The following is a 10582-nucleotide window of genomic DNA, read 5'->3' as shown; positions in this document are numbered from 1 at the left end:
TGTGAAAAAGAAAATGCAATTCTAAATTTTTTTGATCATGTAAAAATATATTTACAACTATTTGCAATTAGAGATTTGTGAGCAAAAAGTTATTGCAAACAAAAAAAGATTTGTAACTTAAAAAAACTTGCAACCACAAAAGATTTGTAAACATTAAAATGCAAGTAAAAAAAGGAAAGATTTTTAACCAAAAAATTGCAACCAAAAAAAAAACAATTTTAAAAAAAAATCTAATTTGTAAACATAAATTGTAACCAAATAAACTAAAAAAGAAAAACTGCAAAAAAACAAACAAAAAAAACATTTGTAACAATTAAAAAAAGATGTGCAGCCTCCCCAAAATGCAACCAAAAAAGATTTATAAATATCAAAGAAAAATCATCAAAAAAAATCCAATACAAAAGGATATGTAACTAAAAATAAACATTTGTAATAAAAGAAAATATTTGTGACTACAAAAAAGTTTTTGCAACTAAAAAAAGAAATGGAACAAAAAATAGCAACAAAAAACATCTCTAAGCAAAAAAAGATTTATAAACATATAACAAAACTTGTAACAGGAAAATTAATTGTAAAAATAAAAAATGATTACCTATAAAAAAAACCTGTAACAAAAAAAATTTAAAAATATTTGCAAAAAGAACCCCAAAAATTTGTGAAAAAGAAAATGCAATTCAAAAATTTTTTATCATGTAAAAATATATTTACAACTATTTGCAATTAGAGATTTGTGAGCAAAAAGTTATTGCAAACAAAAAAAGATTTGTAACTTAAAAAAAGTTGCAACCACAAAAGATTTGTAAACATTAAAATGCAAGCAAAAAAAGGAAAGATTTTTAACCAAAAAATTGCAACCAAAAAAAACCCAATTTGTAACAAAAATCTAATTTGTAAACATAAATTGTAACCAAATAAACTAAAAAAGAAAAAATGCAAAAAAAACAAAAAAAAACCCTTTTGTAACAATTAAAAAAATATGTGCAGCCCCCCCCCGCCCCCCAAAATGCAACCAAAAAAGATTTATAAATATCAAAGAAAAATTATCACAAAAAATCCAATAAAAAAACAAAAACATCTCTTAGCAAAAAAAGATTTATAAACGTATAACAAAACTTGTAACAGGAAAATGAATTGTAAAAATAAAAAATGATTACCTATAAAAAAAATCTGTAACAAAAAAAAAATAAAAATATTTGCAAAAAAACCCCCCAAAATTTGTGAAAAACAAAATGCAATTCAAAAAATTTTTATCATGAAAAAATATATTTACAACCCAAAAAAAAAATAAAAATGCAACCACACAATATTTGTAACCATAAACACACAAATCTGTAACACTAAACTATTTGCAACTAGAGATTTGTGAGCAAAAAGTTATTGCAAACAAAAGATTTGTAACTTAAAAAAGGTTGCAACCACAAAATATTTGTAAACATTAAAATGCAACTAAATAAAGGAAAGATTTGTAACCAAAAAATTGCAATATCAAAGAAAAATTATCATAAAAAAGGATATATAACTAAAAATAAACATTTGTAGTAAAAGAAAAGATTTGTGGCCACAAAAAAGTTTTTGCAACTAAAAAAATAATTGGAACAAAAAACATCTGTAAGCAAAAAAAAAGATTTATAAACAAATAACAAGACTTGTAACCAAAAAATGAATTGTAAAAATAAAAAATGCTGTCAAAAAATTATTACCCATAAAAAAATTAAAATATTTTCAAAAAACCCCCAAACGATTTGTGGGAAAAAAATGCAATTAAACATTTTTATCATGAAAAAATATTTTTACAAACCCCAAAAAGTATTTGTTTTTCTTTTTTTAATTTCAAAACCCTTTTTAAAAAAAAAATAAAAAAAATTGTAAACCCAGTCTTGCTTGGTGGCATTAAAAAGTTCACATCTGCCTCCATGTATGCCCAGCCCCTTCCTGCTCCGCCACTGCTCAGACTACAGCACTGCTGATGATGGTCTCGTCTGCGTTTTCAAATCATTGTTATTGTGCACACGCCACAAATCCAACAATTTATTTCCCATGAATTAGTTTGAGTACAAAACCACTAGGAGTCACAAAGAAATGGTTTCACATAAATAAAAAAAGTCCTTCTAGAAATGTCCCAAATGAAGCGCTCGCCATTAAATACATTTGCATATTCATGATCTTCACCTGTGCAGGTGTACGCCCAAAATGACTTCTTCTCTTCGTGTTTTCTCTCCAGACTAGTCCCAGTGAAAACCTGTCCCAAGGGCCCGGGGCTCCTCCTCCGTGTCAGCGGGGGGGCCGGGAGGGACAGGCGCACTCACAGCCCAGGTGGTGCGTGAGGAAGACCTCGTCCAGGACCCAGTGCGCCCTCGGTCTGCGCCGGCGTCGGTCCACGGCGCTCTCTGGGGCGTACTTCAGCACCTGCGGAGAGAAGAGCGCTGGACTTAGGTGGTCCACCAGAGTCCAAAGTCCTAAACCAGGTTGGCCCCAAATGAGCAGAGATGACTTTATTCCTCACTTGGGACTAGAAAGTTCCCCTTCAGCATAAATTTAGTCGCTTGTGTTTGAAGGCAAAATAATAGTCATATTTCTACTGCAGCCTTCGACAAACTAATTGCTGTAAAAGGGCTCGTTCACCTCCACTACACACGGGCCCGGGGCACACTCTAATATTTACACTGTATGAGTAATCCTACTCTTGATGTAATCCTATTTATTTATCATATCTGAACTACTTACAGTTTATAACCTTGTCAAATGATATGAGAGCGTGTTTTTAATCACTAAGATTATTATCAAGGCTCAGGCCAGGCTGATTACGAAATTAATCAAATATACTCAAAAAGAAGGGATTGATGAGCATTTTCCACGTACAATTACACAACTAAAATAATAGTAAATACTAATAATAATATATGTTACTTAAACTGTCAAAATTAGGCTTAGGTTAGGCTGATTACAAAGATAAATACCAATCAAAAATACTAAAAAAGAAGGGACTCAAAAAAATGTATGAGCATTTTTTGCAGATAATTACACAGGGGTAAAATAAATTCCAACTAAAATAATATTAAATAATAATAATAATATATATATGTTAAACTATCAAAATTAGGCTCAGGTCAGACTGATTAGAAAAATAAATACTAATCAAAAATACTAAAAAAAAAAGGGACTCAAAAAAATTGATGAGCATTTTTTGCGTATAATTACACAGTGCTAAAATAAATTCCAACTAAAATAATATTAAATTATAATTATAATAATAATATTAATATTTATGTTACTTAAACTGCCAAAATTAGGCTTAGGTCAGACTGATTACAAAAATAAATAATCAAAAATGCTAAAAAAGAAGGGACTCGACAAAATTGATGAGCCTTTTTTGCGTGTAATTACACAGTGCTAAAATAAATTCCAACTAAAATAATATTAAATTATAATGATAATATATTTGTTACTTCAACTATCAAAATTAGGCTCAGGTCAGGCTGATTAGAAAAATACATACTAATCAAAAATACTAAAAAAGAAGAGGCTCAAAAAAATTTATGAGCATTTTTTGCGTATAATTACACAGTGCTAAAATAAATTCCAACTAAAATAATATTAAATACTAATGATAATTTTTATATGTTAAACTATCAAAATTAGGCTCAGGTCAGACTGATTAGAACAATAAATACTAATCAAAAATACTAAAAAAAAAAAGGGACTCAAAAAAATTGATTAACATTTTTTGCGTATAATTACACAGTGCTAAAACAAATTCCAACTAAAATAATATTAAATTATAATAATAATATTAATATTTATGTTACTTAAAATGCCAAAATTAGGCTCAGGTCAGACTGATTAGAAAAATAAATATTAATCAAAAATACTAAAAAAGAAGGGACTCAAAAAAATGCATGAGCATTTTTTGCATACAATTACGCAGTGCTAAAACAAAATCTAACTAAAACAATATTAAATAAAATAAATAATAATATATGTTACTTAAACTGTCAAAATTAGGCTTAGGTCAGACTGATTACAAAAATAAATAATCAAAAATGCTAAAAAAGAAGGGACTCGACAAAATTGATGAGCCTTTTTTGCGTGTAATTACACAGTGCTAAAATAAATTCCAACTAAAATAATATTAAATAATAATAACAATGTATATATGTTAAACTATCAAAATTAGGCTCAGGTCAGACTGATTAGAAAAATAAATACTAATCAAAAATACTAAAAAAAAAAGGGACTCCAAAAAATTGATTAACATTTTTTGCGTGTAATTACACAGTGCTAAAATAAATTCCAACTAAAATAATATTAAATTATAATAATAATATCAATATTTATGTTACTTAAACTGCCAAAATTAGGCTTAGGTCAGACTGATTACAAAAATAGATACTAATCAAAAATACTAAAAAAGAAGGGACTTAAAAAAAATGTATGAGCATTTTTTGCATACAATTACGCAGTGCTAAAACAAAATCTAACTAAAACAATATTAAATAATAATAATAATATATGTTATTTCAACTGTCAAAATTAGGCTTAGGTCAGACTGATTACAAAAATAAATAATCAAAAATACTAAAAAAGAAGGGACTCGACAAAATTGATGAGCATTTTTTGCGTGTAATTACACAGTGCTAAAATAAATTCGAACTAAAATAATATTAAATAATAATAATAATATATATATGTTAAACTATCAAAATTAGGCTCATGTCGGACTGATTAGAAAAATAAATACTAATCAAAAATACTAATAAAAAAGGGACTCAAAAAAATTGATTAACATTTTTTGCGTATAATTACACAGTGCTAAAATAAATTCCAACTAAAATAATATTAAATTATTATAATAATATTAATATATATGTTACTTAAACTGCCAAAATTAGGCTCAGGTCAGACTGATTAGAAAAATAAATACTGATAAAAAATACTAAAAAAAAAGGGACTCAAAAAAATTTATTAACATTTTTTGCGTGTAATTACACAGTGCTAAAATAAATTCCAACTAAAATAATATAAAATTATAATTATAATAATAATATTAATATTTATGTTACTTAAACTGCCAAAATTAGGCTCAGGTCAGACTGATTACAAAAATAAATACTAATCAAAAATACTAAAAAAGAAGGGACTCCAAAAAATGTATGAGCATTTTTTGCATACAATTACACAGTGCTAAAACAAAATCTAACTAAAACAATATTAAATAAAATAAATAATATATGTTACTTAAACTGTCAAAATTAGGGTTAGGTCAGACTGATTACAAAAATAAATAATCAAAAATGCTAAAAAAGAAGGGACTCGACAAAATTGATGAGCATTTTTTGCGTATAATTACACATTGCTAAAATAAATTCCAACTAAAATAATATGAAATAATAATAATAATATATATATGTTAAACTATCAAAATTAGGCTCATGTCAGACTGATTAGAAAAATAAATACTAATCAAAAATACTAAAAAAAAAGGGACTAAAAAAAATGTATTAACATTTTTTGCGTATAATTACACAGTGCTAAAATAAATTCCAACTAAAATAATATTAAATTATAATAATAATAATAATATTTATGTTACTTAAACTGCCAAAATTAGGATTAGGTCAGACTGATTACAAAAATAAATACTAATCAAAAATACTAAAAAAGAAGGGACTCAAAAAAAATGTATGAGCATTTTTTTGCATACAATTACGCAGTGCTAAAACAAAATCTAACAAACAATATTAAATAATAATAATAATATATATGTTACTTAAACTGTCAAAATTAGGCTTAGGTCAGACTGATTACAAAAATTAATAATCAAAAATACTAAAAAAGAAGGGACTCAACAAAATTGATGAGCATTTTTTGCGTGTAATTACACAGTGCTAAAATAAATTCCAACTAAAATAATATTAAATAATAATAATAACAATATATATGTTAAACTATCAAAATTAGGCTCAGGTCAGACTAATTAGAAAATAAATACTAATCAAAAATACTAAAAAAGAAGGTACTCCAAAAAATGTGTGAGCATTTTTTGCATACAATTACACAGTGCTAAAACAAAATCTAACTAAAACAATATTAAATTAAATAAATAATACATATGTTACTTAAACTGTCAAAATTAGGCTTAGGTCAGACTGATTACAAAAATGAATAATCAAAAATACTAAAACAGAAGGGACTCAACAAAATTGACGAGCCTTTTTTGCGTATAAATTACACAGTGCTAAAATAAATTCCAACTAAAATAATATTAAATTATAATAATAATAATAATAATAATAACATATATGTTACTTAAACTATCAAAATTAGGCTCAGGTTAGGCCAGCGTTTCTCAAAGTGTGGGGCGCGCCCCACTGGTGGGGAATAGAGACATGACAGGTGGGGCGCGAGGAACGGGAGGAAATTTCACTTCACTTTTTCTTTTTTTTAAAAAATTATATTCTTAGATTTTTTTTTTTTACTATGCTTTCATTTTCTATACACACTGTAAATCACTTTGTGATTCTGTCTGTGGAATCCGCTATATAAATAAATGTAAATTACTTATTTTTCCCGTAGGCTTTAAATTTCTAGGTAGGAGCGAAAGTTTGACAGTAGTGCAGCAAATAAATGACTCAAAATTAATTCCATTGTATTCAGAATACCATTAAAATGCATAATTGTATGTAAAATAGCATCAAAAAATGTTGCAGCTGTGTTGGGGGCTCTGTAAAGATTCTTTTCATGGGGCCCAAAATCCCTAGCGGCGCCCCTGTTCACTTGTCCTGTCTTGCCAAAATGCATAGCTCCTCCTTTTTTTTTTGCAAAGATTGCAAAGTGGCACTTTTATTTGATTTATTATTGAACTTGATGCAAGTTATTTGATTTATTATTGAACTTGATGCAAGTTATAACACTTTTGTTTTATTTATTATTGAACTTGATACAAGTTATTTGATTTATTATTGAACTTGATGCAAGTTATACCACAGCTGCACAGTTATTTTATTTATTATTGAACTTGATGTTATTTTATGTTATTGAGTTTGAATGTACACAACTTGATGTTACTTGATGTTCAATAAATTTGAAAATGCTAAGCTTGGCATTAGCGTTCTGTTGGGGCCATGGGGGCAGGTGGGACTTGAAAACTCCCCCTTGTCCAAAGTGGGGGATGACAAAAAAAGTTTGAGAACCACTGGGTTAGGCTGATTGCAAAAATAAATAAATACTAATCAAAAATATTAAAAAAGAAGAGACTTAAAAGAACTGATGAGCATTTTTCGCCCACAAACACACAGTGCTAAAATAAATTACAACTAAAATTATATTAAATAATAATATTAATATGTTACTTACTGCTTGTATCGCACATGATATCACACACAAGCGAACACGCCGCAGGACTGATTGTATCGCACATGATAGTGCACACTAGTAAATAGGCTGCAGGACTGCTTGTATCGCACATGATATCACACACAATTAAACACTCTGCAGGACTGATTGTATCGCACACAAACACTCTGCAGGACTGATTGAATCGCACATGATATTGCACACTAGTAAATAGGCTGCAGGACTGATTGAATCGCACATGATATCGCACACTAGTAAATAGGCTGCAGGACTGCTTGTATCGCACATGATATCACATACGAGTAAATAGGCTGCAGGACAGCTTGAATTGCACATGATATCGCACACAAGTAAACACGCTGCAGGACTGCTTGTATCGCACATGACGTCGCACACAAGTTAACATGTGCAGGACTGCTTGTATCGCACACAATTAAACACTCTTCAGGACTGATTGAATCGCACATGATATCGCACACTAGTAAATAGGCTGCAGGACTGATTGACTCGCACATGATATCGCATACGAGTAAATAGGCTGCAGGACTGCTTGTATCGCACATGATATCGCATACGAGTAAATAGGCTGCAGGACAGCTTGAATCGCACATGATATCGTACACAATTAAACATTCTGCAGGACTGCTTGTACCGCACATGATGTCGCACACAAGTAAACATGTGCAGGACTGCTTGTATCGCACACAATTAAACACTCTTCAGGAATGATTGAATGACACATGATATCGCACACTAGTAAATAGGCTGCAGGACTGCTTGTATTACACATGATAGTGCACACTAGTAAATAGGCTGCAGGACTGCTTGTATCACACATTATATTACACACAATTAAACACTCTGCAGGACTGATTATATCGCACACAACATCGCACACAATAAAACACTCTGCAGGACTGATTGAATCGCACATGATATCGCACACTAGTAAATAGGCTGCAGGACTGATTGAATCGCACACTAGTAAATAGGCTGCAGGACTGCTTGTATCGCACATGATATCGCATACGAGTAAATAGGCTGCAGGACAACTTGAATTGCGCATGATATCGCACACAAGTAAACACGCTGCAGGACTGCTTGTATCGCACATTTCAGATGCAAGACGATATTATCCGATACTTGTTTCTTGTTGCCGATATCGGACTGATATCATTGTATCAGGACAACGAGACATACGTGTGTCGGATGCATGACGACAACAACATTCTCTGAATTGTTGTCTCTTTAAAGAAGCGACGTAACCTGCAAATATAATTCTGTTTTTTACGTAACGGGAGAAACATTTTTTTACATGACACGGAGAAAAGAAGTGACGATTATTGGAACCCTCCTTTTTGTTCTAGGACTTTCAAAATAAAAGTCCAAAAAGGAGCACTAGTCATGCCAGAATTGTTCAAATGCTGGCTCTCCTCACACGTCCCTTGGCAGGGATCGAAACTGAAAGTTAACATGGTACAGTGTTCAAACTGGAGGGAATGATGTGTGTGTGTGTGTGTGTGTGTGTGTGTGTGTGTGTGTGTGTGTGTGTGTGTGTGTGTGTGTGTGTGTGTGTGTGTGTGTGTGTGTGTGTGTGCTGGGATGGATAAGAAAGAGAGTGACATTGTTGTTTTTGTCCCCTTTCAGCAAAAGTGAGGTCAAAGCTGGTAACTTCACTTTTGCTCAAAGGTGGTCAAATATCCCCCTCCACCCGGGACAAAAACCTGGTCCAGGTGAGCACACGCGTGACCCACCTCGTGCAGCTTGACCGTGGTCTTGGCGGCCTGGCAGGCGCAGCCGTGGTTCCAGTCGTGGGTGCCGCAGCCACAGTTGCCGCCGCAGCGTTGGACCAGCACACAGCGGGGGAAGAAGACGGCGTTGGTGGCCCTCAGCTCCTCCCGCAGGTTGACGGAGTAGTTGCGGGGCGTGCAGCTGTAGCGCCGCACGTCGTCACACAGACCGTCCAGGTCCACTGGGAACACAAGACTTTGTTTTTTTATTCCTCAGTGAGCAGCAGCGGTCCATGACCATGACTTCTGTTTTGTTGGATCAGCCGTTTTACTGCCCTGTCTGTTACAGGGTGTTGTACATGAACATATGTAATTACAGCCATGATGACTTCATGACACATGTAAGTATTTAAAGATGTATTTACTGTACTATTTCACTCTATGACAGCATAGAAGTGACAATAAGAATGACGGGGAGGAAACAAGAGCAGCAATCAGTAAAGATAGTCCACTTGATACAGTCTGTATAGTCCACTTGACACAGTCTGTATAGTCCACTTGATACAGTCTGTATAGTCCACTTGACACAGTCTGTATAGTCCACTTGACACAGTCTGTATAGTCCACTTGATACAGTCTGTATAGTCCACTTGACACAGTCTGTATAGTCCACTTGATACAGTCTGTATAGTCCACTTGACACAGTTTGTATAGTCCACTTGATACAGTCTGTATAGTCCACTTGATACAGTCTGTATAGTCCACTTGACACAGTTTGTATAGTCCACTTGATACAGTCTGTATAGTCCACTTGACACAGTCTGTATAGTCCACTTGACACAGTCTGTATAGTCCACTTGACACAGTTTGTATAGTCCACTTGATACAGTCTGTATAGTCCACTTGATACAGTCTGTATAGTCCACTTGACACAGTTTGTATAGTCCACTTGATACAGTCTGTATAGTCCACTTGACACAGTCTGTATAGTCCACTTGACACAGTTTGTATAGTCCACTTGATACAGTCTGTATAGTCCACTTGATACAGTCTGTATAGTCCACTTGATACAGTCTGTATAGTCCACTTGACACAGTCTGTATAGTCCACTTGACACAGTCTGTATAGTCCACTTGATACAGTCTGTATAGTCCACTTGACACAGTCTGTATAGTCCACTTGATACAGTCTGTATAGTCCACTTGACACAGTCTGTATAGTCCACTTGATACAGTCTGTATAGTCCACTTGACACAGTCTGTATAGTCCACTTGACACAGTCTGTATAGTCCACTTGATACAGTCTGTATAGTCCACTTGACACAGTCTGTATAGTCCACTTGATACAGTCTGTATAGTCCACTTGACACAGTCTGTATAGTCCACTTGATACAGTCTGTATAGTCCACTTGACACAGTTTGTATAGTCCACTTGATACAGTCTGTATAGTCCACTTGATACAGTCTGTATAGTCCACTTGACACAGTTTGTATAGTCC

The 10582-nt window shown here is 32.3% G+C and overlaps 1 protein-coding gene across 1 annotated transcript in view; it reads right to left on the bottom strand.

Moving 5' to 3' along the window:
- Nucleotides 1-1984: 1984 nt before the first annotated feature.
- The window catches only part of LOC133663680 (platelet-derived growth factor D-like), a 201301-nt gene continuing 192703 nt past the window's right edge, over nucleotides 1985-10582 (bottom strand). Inside the window, exons 6-7 of the mRNA XM_062068364.1 lie at nucleotides 9108-9325; nucleotides 1985-2406 (exon numbers count right to left, since the gene is read on the bottom strand). Coding sequence (XP_061924348.1) covers nucleotides 2272-2406; nucleotides 9108-9325 — 353 coding nt within the window. The 3' untranslated portion in view covers nucleotides 1985-2271. The remainder of the gene's footprint in view (nucleotides 2407-9107; nucleotides 9326-10582) is intronic.

The sequence above is a fragment of the Entelurus aequoreus genome, linkage group LG13, assembly GCF_033978785.1.
Source record: "Entelurus aequoreus isolate RoL-2023_Sb linkage group LG13, RoL_Eaeq_v1.1, whole genome shotgun sequence".
Taxonomy (NCBI): Eukaryota; Metazoa; Chordata; class Actinopteri; order Syngnathiformes; family Syngnathidae; genus Entelurus; species Entelurus aequoreus.
This window is presented reverse-complemented; position numbering and strand designations above follow the sequence as displayed.